This window comes from Oncorhynchus kisutch, linkage group LG12 (assembly GCF_002021735.2).
Source record: "Oncorhynchus kisutch isolate 150728-3 linkage group LG12, Okis_V2, whole genome shotgun sequence".
In the NCBI taxonomy this organism is placed as follows: domain Eukaryota; kingdom Metazoa; phylum Chordata; class Actinopteri; order Salmoniformes; family Salmonidae; genus Oncorhynchus; species Oncorhynchus kisutch.
In genome coordinates, this window is record NC_034185.2 from 29,147,256 (window position 1) to 29,174,020 (window position 26,765).

A 26,765-nucleotide genomic window follows, 5' to 3' on the forward strand; every position below is an offset into this window, starting at 1 on the left:
GTCCAACGCTCTAAACACTACGCTACCCTGCCACCCCGGGTAAGGGGAAACTAATCATAGATACGTACCTGGGGAAAACTTCATCCCGAAACAGTTGTTATGGTCTATGGAGGTCGTCTGTGGAGGATTCTGTATGTTTTAACTGATGATTTGCCTAAGTACTGTTCTCCGTCCCTTGTCTTGGACCTCCAGGGGGGAGAAGAAGGACCCAACCCCACCTCGGTCCTTCTTCTACCGCGTGCTGCGAGCCGCCTTCCCCCTACACCTCCTCCTCCTCCTGGTCCTAGTGCTGGCCTGCCTGGTGCCCCTGGCTGAGAACGACCACAGCTGCACACTGTCCAACAACTTTGCCCGCTCCTTCTACCCCATGTTGCGCTACACCAATGGCCCACCACCCACCTGATACAAACACACACACTGATATGCGTGGCCTGCTTCCAAAGCTAACCCATCGATACTCTCTGCTTAAGAGCTGGAGAGAGGACATTGTTACGGTCCCAAAATTGTATTCTAAATATCTATATTTATAGATTTGAAATTATAATTAATTTATTCCCTTAAAAGCCATACCGATGTTCAATTTCCATCAAACAATTGATGTGATCCACCCATTTGGCACTCTTGCCGCTAACGTCACTAGCAAGTACTGTATTTCAAAGGAGACTTGTTTTTGTGAGGTTGTGTTCTGCTTGTAAAGATTTCTATCATAATGATTTGCCCTTCAAGCCATGTATTGAAGTAGCAGTCTGTTGTAGGACCTATCCAGTCCACAACAACTTTATATTGATGTTCTTTCAGAATAATGTCACCTGCACTCATTCAAAAATGCCTTCTGTAAGCGTCTACTATTCAAATGGTCAAATTTTGCGACCCTTTGACTTGGCTGTGCGAGTGAAATGTTTAGTTGGTCGCACTGGTTTGAGCTGCACATTCTACCTGGTCGCCTCAATCAAAACGTGCAATTTTTTGGAGGCGGATAAATCCAATGAATTTGTTAGAGTACATTATCCTCATGATTCCTGCCGCTGTGCCTGCCTGTTTCGCTGGGACCGGCTGCAATAATGAGTCTCTCACACTCTTCTCCCCTCTCGTGATTGTATAACATTTAAAAAAACAACACTTTGGAAGTAACTAGTCTCAGCTTTCTGTAGGTATAATTTTTTTCTCTCAACGATCATTATTGAGCTCAAAGCACACTGTTTTATAATTATCTGATATGGCTTTGAAATACAGAGTGTGAAATGTTGCATCAGCCATTGCAAGTGCAGTAAACCTCATTGCAGTTTTTTTTAGGACATTACATTTACTGTTCGATTAATACATGGCTACTAGCAGTAGGTGTTATGTTTGGAGTTAGCGATCTAGCTAATGTGTTTTGGAGTTTCCACTTCCTCCGGGGGTGAAATAGCACCAATTAAACTAGGCCTATATATAATATTAGTGCACATAACGATAAAGCCAAATTCATCTCTATTTCACAAAAAAATAAAATAATAATAATTACATCGGGAAATTCTCGAGCCCTATTTTGACAGTAAAATACAACAAAAAAATTGCCTAATTGTCAACCCACTGGATTAGGTTACGTACCAAAATATTTTTAATCATGCAATCCTGCTTGGACATGTTAGAAGTAATAACTTGTTTATTGAAAACAATTTCAGTAGTCCCTTACACTTAGATGCATTGTGAATGACATAAGAGGATGACTGAAATGTATTTTATTGTGTGACCCTGCTAATTGTATTGGAGGGGGGTGTTATCACCAGATCATGGGCTGGTGTCACCAGCTGAAGAAGTTAGTGGCACCAGTGAAACACCCAGGAAACATTTTAGTCTGGAGACCTGGGTCAGTGTGTATGAAGTATGTGCTCTGTATTATTTCCAAATAATATAATTTTGATGTTCTTTACCTCTGAACCTGCACAAGCATTCGTAGCAGTTAAATCATATGTCAGAACGTGTATATTGAGGTAGCCAACATGAATGGGTGCCATTTTGACACCAGATTGTTATTTTTTTTTAAATGAAAGACATGTTGTTAAACTGTACGTCTTTGTTATTGTCCTCTCCTATACTGCGGTCCCTTGAAATATGGAGCCACTTTTCCACACATCGATACTGTGTAACCAATCAAGAGCACATCTGTCAAACTGAATATTTTGTAAGGGGGAGAATTTGAAGAGCGGAGGAGTATATCTTTCACGATAATGAGACCTTGGCACACTAGGGTAGATACCAGTAGTAACCAAGACACTGTTATAAATTGGTGCAGAAATAAATAATAGCAGTTTCCATTTCAATTTCTAAAAGTTGAAATCTACTCTTTAAAATTAGAAAAGAAAATGAATTCAGTAATCATTTTTGCGAAAAATCCATTTCCATGGCTGCATAATGTACAGTTGAGTAGGACACTTAAGCCCTAAAGATGGTGGTGTGCTAAATGATTTGGGCTCTCAAACAATTAACTGGATATGTATGCCCCTTTTCTCTGGCAATAAACATTGTTTGTCTGAACAAACTCCAAGGGAGTATTCTGTGGAGACTGTTGAAGATGGTAATTGTCTAGCTTGAAGCTAAGGATGCACACACACCATCTCTGAATTTGTTTCCTAGATCACTTTAGAACAATACACAAAAGCTACTGATACCCTGGTGCTACATACTAAATAACAGTATAGAATGGAGACTGTTAAAAGGAATACACTACACAAAAAAACTATATTTTTGTATTTTGTTATTTTGTCACATGCAAAATACTGACACGCACAATTGAACAAAATGCTTAATATAGTTTGAGTGTACTATTCCTTGAGCGCAAGGAGACTGTTCGTAAGAAAGGACGCCACTGGCACAAAAAGTTCATAATTTAATTTTTATTCTTCAAAGAAACATACTCATGTGCGACGGTGGGAGAAAATCCACATAAAAATTCACATTGGGAAACCTTGACATTTAAAGCACTCACGTTACAGTTGAAAAAGCATGTTTATCCTTATCCTGCTGGCAGTGTACCGCATTCTCAGAGATCGTTCAAAGCAGAATGCACAGCTGGGCTACAAATCGCTCAGTCATTGGGAAAGTGAAAGGACTGACACAGCTGACTAGTTGAATTAAAAAGAGTTGACTCAAAAACATTTCTTGCCTTGAGAGGAGTCTACTGTTGGTGTTGACAAAGATCAATGGTGTTTGTCTTATAGTATTAAACAGCTGATGTGAGCTATGGCCTAGACTCAGATCAGATCTGCATTAACCCACGATAAATGACAACTGTATAGCATATTGCTTTTGTTTGGACGAGGTCTGGGGTAACTGCGTTGGAGCTGCCAAATCGGCGAGCACCCACTCTTGTGGTCATTGTCACGAAACCAAACCCATCCTTAAATGCCACCCGTGTTAGAAGTTCCGAATGAGAAAGTGTAGGCTATGTAGAAATGACACCGCCCAAATAAAATAAATGATATGCAATGCAGTTGTCGGTTATCACAGGTTAACTCTGAACTGATTGAATCTAGGCCTTAGTTAACCATTTTTCTAAATGACAGACTAAATGGACCCAGAGATAGGAATTAGCATCCCAATACTATTTTAGATCTCATGTTAAAGAGTAGAACCTTGAGTTACGGACTGACCGATCAAACAGGTAATATGGAACCAGGAAATTTATTATTAATTGCAAAGAAAACGTAAATGTTGCTCATGCGCCTGAGTCTGTAGATTACAGAAACGTAAATGTTTTTTTACTAAATGGTTAGAAAATACATGTTAATAAGTAATTAATATTGTCTACAAAGGTTTGATGCGTTAAATCCATTTCAAAGTAAAGAATACGTCAGCATTCTGAACAACCTCCATTCCCGAAGAGTTCATATCTCCTGAGGTCCTATACTGTACTTTGTTATTGATGCTAGAAATCCCCCCAAAATGAGAGATTACAAATTAAAAGTGTGGGATGCAGCTATGGCTGTCTGGTCATCAAAAGTAAATAATATGCTTCCTCGACCAGAGTAAATATAGCGCTACTGAAAGGAAATTGGCTAAATTAGCACAGGAAATAAAGCTAGCACTCTGCTTTTCTATTACTACAAGCTTGGCAAAAGCAGACTGCAACATAGTTGATTATTAAGGCTTTGAAAAGGCTTTAATTCCCCCAAAAAACTGTGTGAGAACTAGGCGTTCGTCTGAAGCCAAAAATATATCATTAGGCCATATGTGTTTTTGGATATAGGCCTAATTTAAATGTGCATTATTGTAGCGTCACCATCTTTATTGCAAAATGAAATAAACACAATTTTAAGCTACATATTCATTTGACAGAGGTAATGAACTGTCCATTGATCAGCACAGCAATATATAAAACAGGACCATGTTTGCAAAACAAGTGGTTCTGAGCTTAAGTCAATATTACGCAGATAAACTAACGGTAACAGAAATCAGGAATGCAGACAGGCTCTATATACACTGAGTATACCAAACAATAGGAACACATTCCTAATATTCAGTTGTTTTGATTGTGATCCTATTGTGTGTATCTTTAGGACCTCATATTAGTTGAATGTATCATTGGCATTCTATGGCCTGGATTCAATCCAATGCATGTTGTAGAGTGTTTACCGTGACCATAAATTTAGGAATATTGCCTTTAAAAGCTGCATTGTCGACAGTGCTAACATGACTCGGGTTGAATCCTGGCCTAAATATTGTCGAGTGTGAGGACAACACAAAGCTGATGAATGGATGGAAAGGCCCAGTTAGCAGGTGGGTTATGTTATAGGCAACACCTTACTTGAACCAGTCATAATCACCGCTACATAACTGTTATCACAAAGACATAACAGATATAATAAACAGTCAGGACAGCTGATGTGTGCGTTTAAGACAAGCTGGTCGCTATGTAGAAGGCACAATCTAAACACTTTCTTGGTCGCCAGTAGCAACTACACAAAGTACAACAGGTCTAAAACAAAACACACAAATAAATGTATTTTCTACTTCGGGTTCGCAGGCCTAAGACCCTCCCTCCAAAACTGTCAAGATGACACCGTTTTTAAAACCGGGAATTGAACTTGTACTGGGCCTTATTGGGCCAGTCATAAATAAAGTGGTACATAAACATAACAGCGTTGCACTGTGCTCTTTGAAAGGCGTGAGTCTTATTACAATATTACAATTATTGTATCTCTTCATTTCACCATGCTTTCTTCCCGGGAGGAATAAACACAGAAACAACATTGTGGTCAGAATTAGATCACATTGCCCACGTATGAAGGGCTAAATTTTAGCTAGAGACATGCGGATGTAAAACTGACATTCAAGTAAGTCCCAAATTAATTTGTATGAATGTTTGAGTCACACTCCCATTACTGAAGATGGGATTGGACCCATAGGCACTTTTTGCGAAGGAATTTAAAAATCTTCCGGCTTAATTTGCATCTTTATTTGAGGAGACAAAATAGTGTCATTTAGATTTTATTGTTGATTCAAACAGGACTTTGTCTCACTGTGTATGATGATATTATTATTGTGGAGTCCACCTTTAAGGGAATGTGTTCTAGAGTGGAATGACAGTAGCGTGACCCTTCACCTCCACCTTTTCAGCTGGAAATATATTTGTTTATTAGGACATGTGCCTAATTTGCGTACTGTATGCAAAGTTTGAAGCTATACAGATGGTGGAACAAAAACCTAAGGGTAAAGCAAAGGAATACGATCTTGAGGTGAAGTATATAGTTTTAAAATGTGTTTTTCTTTCTTCCATGACAGTTAAACAATTTGAACCAGTGCAAATGGCCATCTATCTTTTGATTGTCACTCAGTTATATTTATTTATATGTATGCTTTATTTATACAGATTATCCCATTGACAGTAAAAAAAATAAACAACACGTCACACACCAGATAGGTGCAGCGAATATGGGTTGTTTTACAGGGTCAGCCATGGTAGTATGGCACCCCTGGAGCAAATTAGGGTTAAGGGCACATCGACAGATTTTGCACGTTGTCGGTTCAGGTTATTGGCCCAACGCTGTAACGGCTAGGCTACCTGTCGCCCTCAGACAGTACAAAAGAAGAGGGGAGAGTCCATGATGACTGTTGAAAGTGCCTTTTCTTGGGCTTTTCTGTGTCCCAGTAGGCTACTCCTAACTGCCTTCCTCTCATCTCCTTTCCTTCATTGCCACTCATCCACTGATGTTTAATTTCAGACTTTCTCATAGATTCTACTTTCAAACTAGTATGGCTGATACCGAACTTGAAGTCTCCTGACTTCAGAGTCTGGAAAGGCTGTTTTGATGTTGTCAGCGCGATGCTGGTTGGTTCTCACTCAAAACACACGAGCGCCACTCCCTTCCATTACAACTGTTGGATTTTCAAATCCAAACAATGAGAGGTCTCAAGCCCCTGGGGGGAAAAAACATTTCATAAAACTAAATTGATGAGTCCGCTCAATTTCTGAGCAAATGTTGCATTAACAAACTGCCTCCTTTCCAGACCAGTCAGTCACAACTTTTTTCTCGCTGTGTGGTCACGTGGGTCGCCCCAGCTAGGCTACATTCAAACCTGATCATAAACCAAAAGACAGCTTTAGCAGGGACATTAAATATTGTTATATTTTTTACGTTTGCGACCTCCGAGAAAACAGTCAAGAACAGTGCTAATGCCTGAAAGGAGATTTCATTGGACAGCATTGGGATACAGCCCCTCCCAGGCATGATCTGAAAAACCCTTATACTCGTTCCAGTTCCTCTGTTTCAGAGTGGTGTTAAAATCCATTCCAAGAAGTAGCCGTCCACAAGGGTCCCAGTCACATTCTCTCCATTGTCCTTTTTGCTGCTAGAGATCCCTTTTCACCACTAATAAAGTGACAAGGAGGAAAGGACAGAGAAAGGGAGGGGATAATAGCAGGTTGGCGTCAGAAAATAAGAGTTCTTTGTCTTTTTGAGATCTCTGAAATTAAGGATCTATTTTATTTGAACCCATCCCCTCGAGACACACACACACACACACACACACACACACACACACACACACACACACACACACAGGCTTGAAGCCAGGGTAAGCCACGGTGCGGCACCCTTGAAGTTGTTTGAGGGGTTTAAGTGCCTTGCTCAAGGGCAAAACGGCAGGAGAAGGAATGACATGAGGCAGGAGAGTGCATACCTGTCTTTCTACCGGGGTCCCTGCAGTCCAATTGCTCCTGCTGTTGAGGCTCGCTTCTGCTGCTGGGGGTCCATGTCTGGCTGGGGCAGCTGCTGAGGTGGTGGGCTGCGGGGGGCTCACCTCTGGACAGGGGCCCGCTGAGTTGGCTTGATGGGGCAGCCGTGGGCTGTGCATGATGTGGGCATCCAGCATCTCCAGCAGCAGGTCGTACAGGGGCACCACGTTCTTCATCTTCATGCAGTGCAGGTGGTCCATGCCCTTGTTACTGCACAATGAGCAAAGACAGAGGTCATGTACACTCACTGCTTTTCGTGATACAGAAGAAAAGAAAATACACAGAAATGGGCATAGATTCAATCAGATCAAGTATTAACCGGTGATAGCTGACACCTGCATGCTAATGTTTTAGCGGTGTCTTGGTGGAACTGGTTAGAGCTGTCAAATCGGTGAGCAGCTGCTCTTGTTGCTCATTGTCGCGTTAGAAGTTCCAAATGAGAAAGTGTAGCCTAGAGTGCCTTCAGGAATAATTCATACCCCTTGACCTATTCCACATTTTTTTGTGTTACAGCCAGAATTCAACATTTATTCAATATATAATTTTTTCAGCCATCTACACACAATACCTCATAATGACAAAGTCAAAACATGTTGTTAGACATTTTTGCTAATGTATTGAAAATTGAATCTAATTTTCCTACCCCTGAGTCAATACATGTTAGAATCACTTTTGGCAACTATTACAGCTGTGAGTCCTTTAAGAGGTGTACAAGTCTCTTAAGAGCATTGTACACCTGGATTGTATAATATTTGTACATTGTTATTATAAAAATTCTCACAAGTTGGTTGTTGATCATTGCTAGACTGCCATTTCCAAGTCTTGCCATAGATTTTGAGCCAATTTAAGTCAAAACTGTAATTAGGCCATTCAGGAACATTCAATGTCGTCTTGGTAAGCAACTCCAGTGCATATTTGGCCTTATCTTTTAGGTTATTGTCCAGCTGAAAGGTGAATTTGACTCCAAGTGTCAGTTGGAAAGCAGACAATCAGGTTTCCCTCTAGGATTTTGCCTGTGCTTAGATCTATTCTGTTCCTTTTCATCCTAAAATACTCCCTAGTCCTTGCCGATTACAAGCGTATCCATAACATGATGCAGCATGCTTGAAAATATGAAGAGTGGTACTCAGTGATATGTTGTGTTGGATTTGCCCCAAACATAACGGTTTGTATTCAGGACAAAGGTCATTTCTTTGCCAGTTTTGCTTTAATGCCGTATGCATGTTTTGGCATATTTGAATTCTGGCCTCATGGTTCCTTCCTCTCCAGCAACTGAGTTAGGAAGGACGCCTGTGCCTTTGTTGTGACTGGGTGTATTGATACACAATCCAAAGTGTAATTAATAACTTCACCATGCTCAAAGGGATATTCAATGTCTGCTTTTTTTTTACCCATCTACTAATAGATGCCCTTCTTTGCGAGTCACTGGAAAACCTCCCTGGTTTTTGTGGTTGAATCTGTGTTTGAAATTCACTGCTCGACTGAGGGACCTTACAATTATCTGTATGTGTTGGGCACAGAGATGAGACAGTCATTCAAAAATCATGTTAAACACTACTACTATTATTTTGCCATAACCTAAGGAATTGATTAGTTATTGACTCAAAACATTTCAGCTTTTCATTTTTTATTAATTTGTAAACATTTCTAAAAACATAATTCCACTTTGACAATAATGGGGTATTGTGTGTAGGCCAGTGTCACAAAATCTCAATTTAATTAATTTTAAAATCAGGAAGTAACACAACAAAATGTGGAAAGTCAAGGGGTGTGAATACTTTCTGAAGGCAATGATAGAAATAAAGACGCTCAATATCTTGCGACATTGATCGCAAGATATTAGCTCCTTGTCCCTTAGCCTCTTAATAATTGCGTAATGGTAAACCTAGACACGTGCATTTTATAGTATTCTGAGTGGTGACCTTGGTTAGATCCATTTTATGGGCCTATAGCATTCAAATGATAATGGAGTCAGATGGTATATCATATTAGGGTCGTAGACCCCTACACTCTGTCATCCTCAGACAAAGTCAATTTCCACTTATCTACATAGTTCCGACACCACCAAAACACCCGCGATGTGGATGTCAGCTAAAGCGGATCTGATTGAGTAGAGCCCCTGGTCTTCATCAGGTTACCTTGTAAACACCATGTTGGTTGATAAGCTTTTTCTGTAGAACACAAGCTTAATTAAAATATCACTCGTGGTAGCAGCAAACGGTCGGTTGTCTCAGTCGTGGCGGTTGTCTCAGTCGTGACGGTTGTCTCAGTCGTGACGGTTGTCTCAGTCGTGACGGTTGTCTCAGTCGTGATGGTTGTCTCAGTCGTGACGGTTGTCTCAGTCGTGACGGTTGTCTCAGTCGTGACGGTTGTCTCAGTCGTGACGGTAGTGACAATGTGGTGGCTCAATCTTGACGGTGGTGACCGTATTGAAAATGTTACTATACCGTAGTGGCAAAATGATAACTGGCTAGTGTGATAGTTTTGATCGTATTTTGCCTGAGCGGTAACTACAAAGTGTGACGGAGGTGACTATATTGTAACTGCCAAGAGTGATGGTGGTGACTATTATGCCTGAGCGATAACTTCTGAGTGCAATGATGATGGTGACTGAGAGGTAACTTGCGAGTGTGACAGCGGTGGCCATATTGTGGCTACTGTACCTGACGTGGCGGATGTGTGACAGCAGCATCAGCAGGTGGGCGAGGCGCGCAGACTGCTGCTGAAAGCTGAGGCCTGTCTTTGCGATGGCCCACACCAGTGCGTCTGTTACGGCATCCAGCAAGCGCAGGAGCTTCGAGCGACTCTGCAGCTCTTCGCTCCCCTCCGAGGAACTCAGGCACATGTCTGCGACCACAAAACACACACAGTTGAGAAAATAAAGAAAACACGTAATTGTAGTTGTCGCAATGACTCAAAACCACATTAGCCCTCTGCGCTAAAGCCAAGCCTTTATCTCTGGGAGCTAGCACAAATCTTCAGGTCTCAGGAAAGGTGACTTATTGTGCAAGCACATTTCACCAAACCACCTTTGCTACACTTCATAAATAATTTCCAACATGTAGCATTATTAAATGCGATTACTTTGGTTACAGTTAAGTGAGACAAAATGTTATTTTTCGTGATCCATGACCTTGAAACAGGTTCTGACTGTTAGGTCTTTAAGTGTTAAACAGTAACTATGATGGGAGTAGAGAGAGACAGTGTTCTCATTAGGCCTTGTCAGAGTGAGTTATTCCTCTGGTTGTCCTTGCCAACCCTCCCTAAACTCCCAAACAGATAGGATTACACTGGATAAATGGTCCAACAGACTTGTGGTTAATCTTGATATGCATGATATAAATAAATCAAATAGGAAGTAAAAAATACTTATAAAGATGCAGTACCGACAGACAAAAGTACAGACAGAAGGCCAGACAAACAGATGCATAACACACAAACACACACTCATGCGCAAACACAAACGCACACATTAACACCCACGTACTGGAGTTGAGGAGGATCATGGCCTTGAGGCAGACGTACTCCTCCCTCTGCAGCTTGAGCTCTCTGAACCTGGAGGTGGCAGCTAGCAGCATGTCAAAGATATCCACGAAACCCTGCACACAGCTCCCCTCTTCCCTGAAAACACAGACACACAGTCACACCGCATTTGAATACTTATTTTGGATCCACTGTGAAAATATTTTAGAAATCATACAGATGCTTAATCCAGAGTAGAGAGAGGGTGGTCACCTGTTCAGGCTGAGGTCGGGGGAAAAAATGAGCCTACCAGGGTGGTCCACAGACCTCCACATGAGCCCTAGCATCAGCACCTCCAACCAGCAGCACTCCAACAGGTGCACCTGGTCGAACAGGCACAGGTCCACAAATCCTGTAAAGACATAGCAGGGCCCGTATTCATAAAGCGTCTCAGAGCGCTGATCTAGGGTCAGACTCAATCCATAGTGCTGAAGAGCTGCGCTACAGCACGTTTCAAATTTAAAGGCAATGTTCCCGCATACTGCTCACGGTACACGCAGTTTTGTTGTTCGCAATGTAATAATGACACTAGGTGATACTTAAAAAAGTCATATTTATGAACAGCAAAAAGTGAGTAGATTATGGCCCCGTACACACTCAGGTAGAACTGATATACAACACATCTGAGACAATGATTGTGACACCCTTTATGTTTGTGATACACTGGAGTGTTTGTCAGAACAAAAATGTTTACACTACCATTGTGCACAACCTATTACTTCAATGCAGAATATCTCTCCACTGTATCACAACCGTTGTGTCCAATGCGTTGTACATCAGCTGCACAACTTAAGTGTGAACACAGCCATTTACATATTACCTTTTACTTTACTTCAACCCTAGCAGACAATGGGGTTCCACTGAATAAAGCAGGGGCAATGCTTCTCTAGCACAGAAAACTAGACATCCCAAACTACCCTATACTTTTTGCAGCGTCCCTTAGGAGTGTAGACTATAGTACATCGATGCTCGTTGCCCAGTATTTGTATTTATTATGGATCCTCAATTAGCTGCTGCCAATGTTTGTGTTGCTTCACAGTCCCTGCTGTTCCATAAGGTGTATTTATTAAGGTGTATTTATCTGTTTTATTTCTTATTATTTTCAAATCAACCAGGAGAGATTGACATGCATAATTAATGTTTGCTCTCTGAGCCCCCCGAACCACATATACCCCAGGAGACATGGGTACAAATCCCGTTTCAGACCTTCCTTTGTCTTCTAATCGGTCTTCCTTTTTACATTCTGACTACCTGAATATCACTGTTGAGAATAAAAGAGACAACAGTTGTTGAAAACAGGAAATTAGAACATTATTACACTGTTATGCCGGAAAATGTTAAGAAAAATGTATTCAATTGATTCAGGTTACTCAACAGTAGGCTGTACTTAATGCTCTGTCACTCTGTTATTGTCACACCCATTGACAGAGGATACACATAGGCTTTACATGGACACAGGAACACAAGACTTTTCGGCCTCCTGTTCATTGTGTCAATGTTTTATACAGTTTTTCTGCTGTACTCAACTTGTGCACAAAGAATGGAATAGAATTGAACATATGATGCTAGGAAAGTATTGTTTTTTAAATTGTGGATAAAAAACAGACAATAAATCAATCAACACCAACCTGGGATCTTCTTGGCCCAGCTGATCATGTGGACCAGCTCCTTGTCGGCCAGGTTGGTGAGTGACATCATGACGTTGGCCTCCGTCAGGGGCCTCCTCATGTCCTTCTGGAGGAAGATCTCCGGTGGCTCTGCCTCCATGATCCGGCCAATCAGCTGCTCCGGGGTTAATACTGTGGGGCAGAGTTCCTTGATTGGCTCGCCCCCCTCAGCTAGGACCCGCTTGGGCCCGCTAGCAGTGCCCCGGGTGAAGAAGCGACCCACACGCCTCGGTTGATGACCCCGGTAGCTGCTGCGGTCGCGACGCATGCCTGAGGGGAAAAGGAGGTGTTGAAAAACAAATTATAGTCCCACTAAGCGCAAATCAGATGGGATGGTGTATCACTGCAGAATGCTGGTTAAGTGTGCCTTGAATTCTAAATAAAATCACTGACAATGTCACCAGCAAAGCACCCCCACACCATCACACCTCCTCCTCCATGCAGAGATCATCCGTTCATCTACTCTGCATTTCACAAAGACATGGCGGTTGGAACCAAAAATCTCAAATTTGGACCCATCAGACCAAAGGAAACATTTCCACCGGTCTAATGCTCGTGTCTCTTCTTATTATTTGTGTACTTTAGTAGTGGTTTCTTTGCAGCAATTTTTTTGTGACGGCACTTGAAGAAACTTTCAAAGTTCTTGAACTGTTCTGGATTGACTGACCTTCGTGTCTTAAATTAATGATGGACTGTCATTTCTCTTTGCTTATTTGAGCTGTTCTTGCCATAATTTGGAATAGGGCTATATTTTGTATACCACCTCTTAAGAAGGAAAGAAATTCCCCAAATTAACAAGACACAACTGTTAATGGAAATCCATTCCATACCTCGTGAAGCTGGTTGAGATAATTCCAAGAGTGTGCAAAGCTGTCATCAAGGCAAAGGGTTGCTACTTTGAAGAATCTCAAATATATTTAGATTTGTTTAACACTTTTTTGGTTACTACATGATTCCGTATGTTTTATTTCATAGTGTTGATGTCTTCACGATTATTCTACATTGTAGAAAATAGTAAAAATGAAGAAAAACCCTGGAATGAATCGATCGGTGTGTCCAAACTTTTGACAAGTACTGTAGGTATTCAGACCCTTTGCTATGAGACCCGAAATTGGGCTCAGGTGCATTCTCTTTCCATTGATCAGCCTTGAGATGTTTCTACACATTCATTGGAGTCCACCTGTGGTAAATGCAATTTATTGGACATGATTTGGAAAGGCACACACCTGTCTATATTAGGTCACACAGTAGACAGTGCATGTCAGCGCAAAAACCAAGCCATGTGGTCGAAGGAATTGTCCGTAGAGCTTCGAGACAGGATTGTGTCGAGGCACAGATCTGGATAAGGGTACTAAAACATTTCTGCAGCATTGAAGGTCCCCAAGAACACAGTGACCTCCATAATTCTTAAATGGAAGAAGTTTGGAACCACCAAGACTCTTCTAGAGCTGGCCGCCCGGTAAAACTGCGAAATCGGGGGAGAATGGCCTTGGTCAGGGAGGTGACCAAGAACCCGATGGACACTCTGATGGCACTCCAGAGTTCATCTGTGGAGATGGGAGAACCTTCCAGAAGGACAATCATCTCTGCAGCACTCTACCAATCAGGCCTTTTATGTTAGGGTGGCCAGACAGAGGCCACTCCTCAGTAAAAGGCACATGACAGCCCCATGACAGAGTTTGCCAAAAGACACCTAAAGGACCCTCAGATGAGCAACAAGATTATCTGGCCTGATGAAACCAAGATTGAACTCTTTGGCCTGAATGCCAAATGTCAAATTAGGAGGAAACCTGGCACCATCCCTATGGTGAAGCATGGTGGTGGCAGCATCATGCTGTGGGGATGTTTTTCAGCAGCAGGGACTGGGAGACTAGTCAGGATCGATGGAAAGATGAACAGAGTAAAGTAGAGAGATCCTTAATGAAAACCTGCTCCAAAGTGCTCAGGACCTCAGACTGGGGCGAAGGTTCAACCTTCCAACAGGACAACGACCCTTAGCACACAGCCAAGACAACGCAGGAGTGACTTCGGGACAAGTCTCTGAATGTTCTTGAGTGGCCCAGCCAGAGCCCAGCTTGAACGCGATCGAACATCTCTGGAGAGACCTGAAAATAGCTGTGCAGTGACGGTCCCCATCGAACCTGACAGAGCTTGAAAGGATTTGCAGAGAAGAATGGTAGAAATTCCCCAAATACTGGTGTGCCAAGCTTGTAGTGTCCTATCCAAGAAGACTTGAGGCTGTAATCGCTGCCAAAGGTGCTTCAACAAAGTACTGAGTAAAGGGTCTGAATACATATGTGAATGTGATATTTCCATATTTTTTTTCTCTATAAATTTGCAAACATTTCTAAAAACCTGTTTTTGCTTTGTCATTATGGGGTATTGTGTGAGTGTATATAAAACGATTTAATCCATTTCAGAATAAGGCTTTACCGTAACAAAATGTGGAAAAAGTTGAGCGTTCTGAACACTTTCCGAATGCACTGTACTGCAGGATTTTGTTCCAACTAGGCACCACACGTGACCAACTGAGCCAATTGATCAGTTCAGGGATAAATTCGCCGAACTGATCAATACATTCAACACACCTGGTCTTCCAGGTCAATTAAATCAAAAACATGACGTGCCTGCAGCACTCCAGGGCGAGGGTTGCCTACGCCTGTTTTAGAGAGTCTGTTGATAAATTCAACTGAAAGGTACACTAAATTTAAAGGGATGGCTTTAGATAAATGTATGGAAAACCCTAGTGAATGAAAACTCCATGAGAACATCTATTGGCCAGCCAGTGGGAGTGTTTTCAGCTGTATTTCCGTGTTTTTTTATTTATACATTTGTAAAACCCTTAAGGGGTATTGACTGTAGATTGACGAGGGGAAAAAACGACTTAATCAATTTTAGAATAATGCTGTAACAGAACATAAATGTGGAAAAAGTCAAGGGGTCTGAATACTTTCCGAATGCACTCTATATCTCACAGATAGAAAGAGAGTGAATATCACCACAACGATTAATGGGAAAGTGTCTTTTTCCAGTTTACGATTCTACATGTTGAATCGGCACAAAGAGCCACAGTTCGCCGGCACCCAGCAGGTGGTCACTATGACACACCACTGCGACGGCAAGCGAAAGGACGGCCACCCTATGCTTTCTAGACTTCAGTCGTCTTGCATGAAGTAGCCTTGTACTTTGCTATCTAGGTTTGGATTTAAAATCAAAATGTTCATCTTGACGAGGAAATGTGTGATCAACAAACAATGAAATGACAACCGTACCAACCTGTATCTCTATAGCAACTGAACCGTAATTTATCTTGGTACAAACAGATCATTACATTGAAGGGAGCAAAACATCCTAGACATCCACCTGATGCACAAGGCTCACAGAGTATGAATGTGTGGGTCCTCGGGCGAGCATGTGTGTGAGTATGTAACTATATCGTAGCTTCAGTGCCTCTGCTCATTGTGAGAGCAAAGTCTAGCCAGTGGGGAATATTCACATATCAAAAATGAACTATTTCTAAGGCACTGGACACACAAACATTGGCCACACACTGGACTATATAGAAGCTGTATGTATTTAACGTCTCAGAGTAGGAGTACTGATCCAGGATAATTTTTGTCCTAGGTCATAATAAATATGATTATATGTTAGGGGGGGAGGGGCTTGATCTGAGATGCTTTGTGAATAACACCACTGGCAAGATTAGGGTGAGGATAGTGTGAAGGAGGTAGAAGACAAGGAGGATAAAGGGATGGAGGGGTAGTAAGGAAAGCGGGAGAGACACATACCACACTTTGTCATGCCCACTTCGTAGCACTTGCGGAGGCGGCACGCCTGGCAGCTCTTGCGGCGGTTCTTATCGATAGTGCACTGGTTGGTCGCCGGGCAGATGTAGTCATTGTGACCTGAGAGACAGAGAGAGAGAGGGGTTTACAAAGGGTAGATAGGGAGAGAAAAGATAAGAGGAAGATAAACATTTGTTTAGTTTTATTCCATGTGTACATTGGCAGCTAAATACAAGAAAACAAATGTAAAAGGTCAGAGTGAGAGAGAGAGGAAAGGTTCCTCTACTTCAGGGATGGGCAACTTTGATGGGGGTTAGGCCACAAAAAAATCTGAACTCATCATGAGGGAAGGCAGTTGCTCGCGGGTCTGTGTACCCACATGTGCAACATCCCCCCCCCCCCCACCACCACATTGGGAACAAAACATTTTTACAGACCCCTCTTGACAGTGGAGAGAAAGAATGTACGTTTAGAGTTCATTTCGTGCAATTCTACACATTTTGCCATGGGGTGGAGAGAAATGAGAGAGGACTTTGGCAGACCATTTCCTGGCTTGTCTCCTTTTAATCCCTTTAAGATGTGAGATTCACACACAAACACACATGCACACGCGCACACACACACTCACACATTTTCAACCACTCCACAAATGTCTTCTTAACAAACTATAGTTTGGGCAAGTCGGTTAGGACATCTACTTTGTGCATGACACAAGTAATTGTTTACAGACAGATTATTTCACTTATGACTCACTGCATCACAATTCCAGTGGGTCAGAAGTTTACAATACACTAAGTTGACTGTACCTTTAAACAACTTGGAAAATTCCAGAAAATTATGTCATGGCTTTAGAAGCTTCTGATAAATGATGTCAATTAGCCTGAGTCAATTGGAGGTGTACCTGTGGATTAATTTCAAGGCCTACCTTCAAACTCAGCGCCTCTTTGCTTGACATCATGGGAAAATCAAAAGAAATCAGCCAAGACCTCAGGAAAGTCTGGTTCATCCTTGGGAGCAATTTCCAAATGCCTGAAGGTACCACGTTCATCTGTACAAACAATAGTATGCAAGTATAAACACCATGGGACCACGCAGCCGTCATACCGCTCAGGAAGGAGACTCGTTCTGTCTCCAAGAGATGAACGTACTTTGGTGTGAAAAGTGCAAATCAATCCCAGCACAACAGCAAAGGACCTTGTGAAGATTCTGGAAGAAACAGGTACAAAAGTATCTATATCCACAAAATAACGAGTCCTATATCGACATAACCTGAAATGCTGCTCTGCAAGGAAGAACCCACTGCTCCAAAACCACCATAAAAAAATCCAGACCGCGGTTTGCAACTGCACATGGGGACAAAGATCGTACTTTTTGGAGAAATGTCCTCTGGTCTGATTAAACAAAAATATAACTGTTTGGCCATAATGACCATCATTATGTTTGGAGGAAAAAGGGGGAGGCTTGCAAGACGAAGACCACCATCCTAACCATGAAGCACGGGGGTGGCAGCATCATATTGTGGGGGTGCTTTGCCTCAGGAGGAACTGAGGCATTTCACAAAATAGATGGCTTCATGAGGAAGTAAAATGATGTGGATATATTAAAGCAACATCTCAAGACATCAGTCAGGAAGTTAAAGCTTGGTTGCAAATGGGTCTTCCAAATGGACAATAACCCCAAGCATACTTCCAAAGTTGTGACAAAATGGCTTAAGGACAACAAAGTTAAGATATTGGAGTGGCCATCACAAAGCCCTGACCTCAATCCTATAGAACATTTGTGTGCAGAACTGAAAAAGAGTGTGCGAGAAAGGAGGCCTACAAACCTGACTCAGTTACACCAGCTCTGTCAGGAGGAATGGGCCAAAATTCACCCAACTTATTGTGGGAAGCTTGTGGTAGGCTACCCGAAACGTTTGACCGAAGTTAAACAATTTAAAGGCAATGCTACTGAAACCTAATTGAGTGGATGTAAACTTCTGACCCCCTGAGAATGTGATGAAAGAAATAAAAGCTGAAATAAATCATTCTCTACTATTATTCTGACATTTCACATTCTTTAAATAAAGTGGTGATCCTAACTGAACTAAGACAGGGAATTTTTACTCAGATTAAATGTCAGGAATTGTGAAAAGCTGAGTTTAAATGTATTTCGCTAAGGTGTAAGTAGACTTCCAACTTCAACTGTATGTAGATTGTCCCAGTTGAGAACTTTTGACTGACAAAAACGGACAATTGATGAACAATTTAATCCGTGGTCATGCATCTCAATGTGGCCGTATCCTTACCCTTTTGTTCTATCCTCAATATTTATTTATTTTTCAGCATATAGTGGTGCTAAATGCTTAGGCCGGGATTCAATCCGATCACGTTTTGTCGTTAACGTGCCATTTAATGGTAATTTCCAACATGCAGCGTTTACAGTGAATGTGGTTTCTGCGAACGCAGAAACATTGTCTTTAAAATACACATTGTTGACAAAGCACGATCGGATTGAATACTGGCCTTGGTAAATCTGGCCCAAAGATAGCAGAAGAAAGACGCCCAATAGGATTGACAACACAAGCTATCTGTGAGGGCTGTCACTGATGACCTTATATGATTAGTGGTAAATAAGTTGTGAAAGCAGAAGGTATTTCTGATGTGAAATTATCTATTGACGAACCTCACTATTTCCCTCTTTCCCCCTCTTCATCTCGAGTAGGTGTGGGCAATGTTACCCTATGAGGACCACTGTGGGTGCAGGTTTTTGTTCCAGTCATACGTCCAACTCTACTCATTACTCACACACTTTGACTAGTTGAATCAGGTATGTTGACACTTCACTAAAGCTGCAGAGTTGTGTTTGTGTGTGTGTGTGTGTCCTATTCATGAATTTATTTAAACTGCTGAAAACACTCCCACTTGCTGGCCTATAGATTTTCTTATAGAGTTCTCATTCAATATGGTTTTCCATACATTTATTGAAAACCATCCCTTTAAATACCTTTCATTTGAATTTATCGACAGACCAGCTGGCAGGCACTTCATGTTTTTGATTTAATCGACCTGGAAGACCAGGTGTGTTGAATTTATCCCTGAACTGATCAAATAAATCAGTTGGTCACGTGTGGTGCCTAGTTGGATCAAAATCCTGCGGTACAATACCTACGGAATTCCAGGAACAGGGTTGCATACCCATGCACTAGAATATATGAAGAGAGCGGTTCAAAATATTTCAGAGGTTGTGTCACATTTCAGAATCAATAAGAGACACTAAATCCAGAAGTGGAAAGAAAGCCATCGAAATATACAAATACTTGTTTGTTTTTTGGAAAAAAATACTCTGATCTTGTGTATTATTTAGGATTAGGAAAGTTCTGAATTTTTTGGGGACAAAATATATTGGTGAATCAATAATACAGTGGTTTGATTAATCTTGAAAGTAGCCATATTCAATTGTTCCATCCCTGAAACAATAGGGGTTGAACAGTACTCCTATAAATCTACTCTAATAATCCTCACTAATCATTGAACTGTGATGACAATGGTCCAGTCATCATGAACCGTGCGCCAGGCTCCAGGTTTAAACAGCCACGTATGGTCGCTGTTCCATTATGATTCAAATAGACTACATGTCCCGTATTATAATACATTAGCCTAACATTATTCACGATCCTCAGGAACAACCACACGAACGAGACAGAGGAAAGAAAGGCTACTGATAATGGCTAATATATAACACGATACAAATTATAAAAGAAATACAGTGAAAAGTCTGGGCATACAAATAAAACATTTTAGAAATCATAAATCAACTTGGTAGGTTTGGCGCTATACTGTCATTTGCTCGTGGCTACTGAAACCTATAGCTTGGGTCTCTAAATTGCATCCCTTCAAGGTTATAAGGCCAGCATTTCATTACCGTCACTGTGGAAAATGTGATATGTTGATATGCTTCAGTTTGCTGCCATATGACTGGTGTCACATGTCTCCAGCGATCATGAAGGTAAAATAGATCTAAAACAATTGTCATTGATATTCACAATCCCCTTGTCCAAACGACATACTCATTTACATTGGGGCAAAAAAGTATTTAGTCAGCCACCAATTGTGCAAGTTCTCCCACTTAAAAAGATGAGAGAGGCCTGTAATTTTCATCATAGGTAGTACACTTCAACTATGACAGACAAAATGAGAAAAAAAAATCACAAACAAGATTTCTGGCTCTCACAGACCTGTAACTTCTTCTTTAAGAGGCTCCTCTGTCCTCCACTCGTTACCTGTATTAATGGCACCTGTTTGAACTTGTTATCAGTATAAAAGACACCTGTCCACAACCTCAAACAGTCACACTCCAAACTCCACTATGGCCAAGACCAAAGAGCTGTCAAAGGACACCAGAAACAAAATTGTAGACCTGCACCAGGCTGGGAAAACTGAATCTGCAATAGGTAAGCAGCTTGGTTTGAAGAAATCAACTGTGGGAGCAATTATTAGGAAATGGAAGACATACAAAGACCACTGATAATCTCCCTCGATCTGGGGCTCCACGCAAGATCTCACCCCGTGGGGTCAAAATGATCACAAGAACAGTCAGCAAAAATTCCAGAACCACACGGGGGGACCTAGTGAATGACCTGCAGAGAGCTGGGACCAAAGTAACAAAGCCTACCATCAGTAACACACTACGCCGCCAGGTACTCAAATCCTACAGTGCCAGACGTGTCCCCCTGCTTAAGCCAGTACATGTCCAGGCCCGTCTGAAGTTTGCTAGATAGCATTTGGATGATCCAGAAGAAGATTGGGAGAATGTCATATGGTCAGATGAAATCAAAATATAACTTTTTGGTAAAAACTCAACTCGTTGTGTTTGGAGGACAAAGAATGCGGAGTTGCATCCAAAGAACACCCTACCTACTGTGAAGCATGGGGGTGGAAACATCATGCTTTGGGGCTGTTTTTATGCAATGGGACTAGGACGACTGATCCGTGTAAAGGAAAGAATGAATGGGGCCATGTATAGTGAGATTTTGAGTGAAAACCTCCTTCCATCAGCAAGGGCATTGAAGATGAAATGTGGCTGGGTCTTTCAGCATGACAATGATCCCAAACACATCACCCGGGCAACGAAGGAGTGGCTTCGTAAGAAGCATTTCAAGGTCGTGGAGTGGCCTAGCCAGTCTCCAGATCTCAACCCCATAGAAAATCTTTGGCGGGAGTTGAAAGTCCGTGTTGCCCAGCAACAGCCCCAAAACATCACTGCTCTAGAGGAGATCTGCATGGAGGAATGGGCCAAAATACCAGCAACAGTGTGTGAAAACCTTGTGAAGACTTACAGAAAACGTTTGACCTCTGTCATTGCCAACAAATGGTATATAACAAAGTATTGAGATAAACTTTTGTTATTGACCAAATACTTATTTTCCACCATAATTTACAAATAAATTCATTAAAAATCCTACAATGTGATTTTTCTGGATTTTTTTTTCTCATTTTGTCTGTCATAGTTGAAGTGTACCTATGCTGAAAATTACAGGCCTCTCTCATCTTTTTAAGTTGGAGAACTTGCACAATTGGTGGCTGACTAAATACTTTTTTTGCCCCACTGTACCTAGCTCTTATCAATTTATAAATTACAGTGCATGGAGAATGGAGTTATTTCTATCTAAAAAAAAATTTTGTTGATGTTGTTCCGGACAGGTTGCTCAAGCTTATTCATCGTAAGGTGGTGGAATTATGAGGGAATTAAATCAAGGTCAGAACACAGACTATGTGTAGACACACCTCCTCCACACCTTCATGTCTTTGATCTCCACCCCAAACGGATAACGTGTGACGAGCATGCTATTCTCCTGCTTAAATTCAAGGTCAGAATACAGGTTGAGAGAAAAGTGCATAAAAATAGAATTGTGTTCCATTTACGCACGTTTAACTCGATACAGAATTCCCCCCTGCAATGCCTTCAGAAAGTATTCATACCCCTTGACTTATTCCACATTTTGTTGTTACAACCCAAATTCAAAATTGATTAAATTACAATTTCTCACCCATCTGCACACAATACCTCATAATGACAAAGTGAAAACATGTTTTTACATTTTGTAGCAATTTCTTTGTAAACGAAATACAGAAGTATCTCATTTACATAAGTATTCACACCCAAGTCAATACTTGCGATTACTGCTTTGAGTCAACTTGGGTATGTCTGTATCAGCTTTGTACATCTGGAGTTGGGGATTTTCACCCCTTCTTCCTTGCAGATTTTCTCAAGCTCTGTTGAGCGGCGGTGAAAAGTCATTGTCAAGTCTTTCCACAGATTTTCAATGGGATTCACGTCTGGGCTTTGGCTCGGCCACTCAAGGACTTTCACATTCTTGTTCAGAAGCCATTCCAGCTTGCTTTGGCTGTATGCTTGGGGTCATTGTTCTCTTGGAAAGTAAATCTTTGCCCCCAGTCTGAGGTCATTTGCACTCTGAAGCAGGTTTAGGTTTTCCCTTTATTTGGCTCCATTCATTTTCCCCTTTATCCTTACCAGTCTCCAGTCCCTGCCACTGAAAAGCATCCCCAGAGCATGATTCTACCACCATCATGCTTCAAAGTAAGCAGACATAGCACTTCAGGCCAAAGTGTTCCATTTTTTTCTCGTCAGACCACAACATATTTTGCCTTATGATCTCAAGAGTCTTTCACATGTCATTTTGCAAACTCCAGGCGTGCTGTCATGTGTCTTTTTCTCAGGAGTGGCTTCCATCTGGCCACTCCCATAAAGCCCAGACTAGTGAAGTGCTGTAGAGAATATTGTCCTTCTGGCAGGTTGTCCCACCCATCTCAGTCATTGGGCTCTTGGTTACCACCCTGACCAAGGTCGTTCTTTCCTGGTTGCTCAGTTTGTTTGGACAGCCAGCATTAGGCAGAGTCTGGGTAGTTCCATATTTTTTGGGAGACAACTGTGCTCTTAAACTTTCAACACTTGAGAAATAGTTTTATACCCTTCCCCAGATATATGCTTCATCACAATTAAATCTTGGAGATCTACGGACAGTTCTTTGGACTTCATGGTGTAGTTTCTGCTCTGACATGCACTGTCAACTGTAGGTGCAGATTTTTGTTCCAGCCAACCAGTCATACGTCCAACTCTACTCATTACTCACACACTTTGACTAGTTCTAAATCATGTCCAAGCAATCACAGGTGGACTCCAATCAAGCTGTAGTGACATCTCAAGGATGATCAAAGGAAATTGGATGCCCCTGAGCTCAATTTGGAGTATCATAGCAAGAGGTATGAATACTTATGTAAAGTAGATATTTCTGTACCTAATTTGTAATACATTTGCAACAAATTCTAAAAACATGTTTTTACTTTGTCATTATGAGGTATTGTGTGTAAAAAAAAATATTTGATCCATTTGGAATTCAGGTTGTAGCACAACAAAATGAGGGGTCAAGGGGTATGAATACTTTGAAGGCACTGTATGTGCATGATCTGGAACACTGAGCCCTTACTACCTTGGATGCTCCTCTTGAAGAAAGCCTTGCAGCCCTCGCAGGACCACACCCCATAGTGGTAGCCCGACGCGTAGTCGTGACACACGGCACAGAAGTGCAGTTCAGCCTTCCCTTCCAGCGAGATGACCGTCTCCTCACCCTCCTGCGAGCGCTTCCTCAGAGGCTTGCTGTCCGTCACACAGAGAGAATACAGACAGCACGACTGATGATGTTTTGAAAACCATACAAAACAAGGGTAAAACTTTATAATGACATTCATGAATAAGCCTTTCAAAGTGCCCCCCTCCCTTCTGACCTTACTGACTCACTATCACAGATCTAACAGGACTGGATAGGTGAAAGCAATATGAAGAAAACACTGTAAATATAATCAAATTCTTGTTCTGTGGCGGAAACGAGATAGGTGTGAGCCATTGCTCTATCTAGTCCCTTCACAAAGAATAGGCTCTGAATTTTCTAATGAAATGAGGCAGTTGGAGGTCTGCAATGTGTGGGGGCTTTTGTCCAGTTTATAAGTAGAATCAGGTTTGTTAGTGCTGGGCTAGGGCAAAAGACTACAAGGAGTGAAGAAACTCAGTTTCCTTCCTACCTGCTCTCAGATAGGGCGTGGGGCTCCGCCCAGGACACTCGGGTTGGCTGGCCTTGCTGTGGGCGAGATTGGGGCCGATGGTGCAGAGACAATGGAGGCCCCATGTGAGTTTGGGGGGGCCAGAAGAGGGAGGGACTGAGGGACTGGTGGGTGGATGGGCAGTCAGAGAGTGCGGGCCCAGCGTAGCTCAGCAGAGTGGGGCTGTAGAAGGACAAGGGGTTGAAGTCGTGCCCGATGTCAGTGTATGGCGAGGGGATGCAGATGGGGTGGGCCTCCATGGGCAGCGCCGGCGACGGGGCGCTGAAGATGGGCGAGAGGATGCAGCCACCGCGGCCAACACGGCTGGGATCCACTTCCTGCAGCTTCAGAAGGGTCGCAGAGTCACGCTCTGGGAGTGGAGACGCAGCCATTGGCGACTGCGGGAGCTCTGAAGGCAGGCCAGGGAGTCTTCTATATTGTGACATCAATGAGACACACTACTCCCAGTAGGAGAATGACAGTGTCCCTTGAAGCTGATTTAAGGTCAGTTGTGAATTTTTCCTTCATTAATGATTGAGATTATAATTGGGGGAGGAAAAGCTGATCCTAGACATGTGCTTATGGTCCCAACTGTAGGAGATCTCAAAGCAGGCTTTAGCAGAGGTCTATGAGAATTTTAGCAAGAGACTCGACTATAGGAAGTCTACAAGAGGATCTGGCTGTAATGCATCATCAGCATGGAACACGGTTTCAGGGGTTGTGTCACCAGACATGGACGTGGCTTTTTCCCAGAATCGATAAGTGGAGTAGCAATCCATCCGTGTATGGATCTCTGACGACATCAAAAAATGACACAATGGCAGGGTCTCCGATATCAGGGGATTCCAACTGTAGGGAAAGAATGAAAAGGATTGTGTCAAACAGAGCACTTCACTAAAACATCATACATTAAACTCAAACGAATTATTGAGAGCCAATAACATTCTATGCACAAAACCGAAGATGTTCCATAACTTTTTTTTGTATTTCTAAAAAGGGGACTGCACTATCCAATCTCCTTTCATATATTTTTTTTAATTTTATGACAGGACAGTGTATCTGCCTAATGAACACGACCCAGGTTTTCAACACTACTCAGATAACCTCCACAGCTCCACTCACTATAGCACTCTTTGTAATTGAGACTACATGTGGGGTATTGAAAAATGAAAACGATCAAAGCCCAAAGACTAAACACCTCCCTCTACAACTGGATCCTGGACTTCCTGACAGGCCGCCCACCAGGTGGTAAGGGTAGGTAACAACACATCCGCCACGCTGATCTTCAACACGGGGGCCCCTCAGGGGTGCGTGCTCAGTCCCCTCCTGTACTCCCTCTTCACTCATGACTGCATGGCCAGGCATGACTCCAACACCATCATCAAGTTTGCCGATGACACAACAGTGGTAGGCCTGATCACCGACAACAATGAGACAGCCTACCAGGTGGTGTCAGAGGAAGGCCCTCAACATGGTCAAAGACTCCAGCCACCCTAGTCATAGACTGTTATCTCTGCTACTGCACGGCAAGAGGTACCAGAGCGCGTCCAAAACGGCAGGTTGACATGGTCAATGAAAACACTTGCCAGTTGGTCAGCGCATGCTCTGAGTACATATCCAGCAGCATACCACCCTGCATACCACTGCTGGCTTGCTTCTGAAGCTAAGCAGGGTTGGTCCTAGTCAGTTCCTGGATGGGAGACCAGATGCTGCTGGAAGTGGTATTGGAGGGCCAGTAGGAGGCACTCTTTCCTCTGGTCTAAAAAAATATCCCAATTCCACTGCCCTGTGTAGGGTGCTGTCTTTCGGATGGGACGTTAAACGGGTGTCCTGACTCTCTGAGGTCATTAAAGATCCCATGGCACTTATTATAAGAGTAGGGGTGTTAACCCTGGTGTCCTGGCTAAATTCCCACCTAATAATCCCCAGTTTACAATTGGCTCATTTATCCCCCTCCTTTCCCCTCTAATAATCCCCAGTTTACAATTGGCTCATTCATCCCCCTCCTCTCCCCTGTAACTATTCCCCAGGTTGTTGCTGCAAATGAGAATGTGTTCTCAGTCAACTTACCTGGTAAAATAATGGAAAAATAAAAAAATTCTGGTAATCTGTCTGGCCTTGTGAATGTTGACCTGTTTAAAGGTCTTACAGACAGTGTGACCACACAGTCTTCCAAAACAGCTGGTGCTCTCATGCATACTTTAGTTTTGCTAGTCTCGAAGCGGTCTTGGAGCCTGTTGGTCAGACACTCGATGCTCCAATACCACTTGCCAGATGATAACAGAGTGGCTCGGGTGACTGGATCATTAACGATCTTCCGGGCCTTCCTCAGAGACCGCCTGGTATAAATGCCCGCACACACCCTCTGTGGAGCCTTGCGGTTGACGGCGGTGCAATTGCCATACCAGGCGGTGATATAGCTGGTCAAGATGCTCTCGATGGTGCAGCTATTATACTTCTTGAGGATCTGAGGGCCCAT

At 42.4% G+C, this 26,765-nt stretch overlaps 2 protein-coding genes across 7 annotated transcripts in view; one reads left to right on the plus strand and one right to left on the minus strand.

The window, feature by feature from the left end:
* The window catches only part of syne2a (spectrin repeat containing, nuclear envelope 2a), a 204,854-nt gene extending 200,703 nt beyond the window's left edge, over window positions 1-4,151 (plus strand). For all 6 annotated transcript variants that reach the window (XM_031837347.1, XM_031837346.1, XM_020496695.2 and 3 more), the window contains one exon: window positions 193-4,151. In XM_031837347.1, coding sequence (XP_031693207.1) covers window positions 193-403 — 211 coding nt within the window. In that variant the 3' untranslated portion in view covers window positions 404-4,151. The remainder of the gene's footprint in view (window positions 1-192) is intronic.
* esr2a (estrogen receptor 2a) overlaps window positions 2,859-26,765 on the minus strand; it is a 38,713-nt gene continuing 14,806 nt past the window's right edge. The window contains exons 2-10 of the mRNA XM_020496696.2: window positions 24,269-25,135; window positions 23,680-23,846; window positions 16,194-16,310; window positions 12,367-12,675; window positions 10,952-11,090; window positions 10,704-10,837; window positions 9,880-10,063; window positions 7,162-7,426; window positions 2,859-6,851 (exon numbers count right to left, since the gene is read on the minus strand). Of these exons, the coding sequence (XP_020352285.1) occupies window positions 6,846-6,851; window positions 7,162-7,426; window positions 9,880-10,063; window positions 10,704-10,837; window positions 10,952-11,090; window positions 12,367-12,675; window positions 16,194-16,310; window positions 23,680-23,846; window positions 24,269-24,732 (1,785 nt within the window). The 5' untranslated portion in view covers window positions 24,733-25,135 and the 3' untranslated portion in view covers window positions 2,859-6,845. The remainder of the gene's footprint in view (window positions 6,852-7,161; window positions 7,427-9,879; window positions 10,064-10,703; window positions 10,838-10,951; window positions 11,091-12,366; window positions 12,676-16,193; window positions 16,311-23,679; window positions 23,847-24,268; window positions 25,136-26,765) is intronic.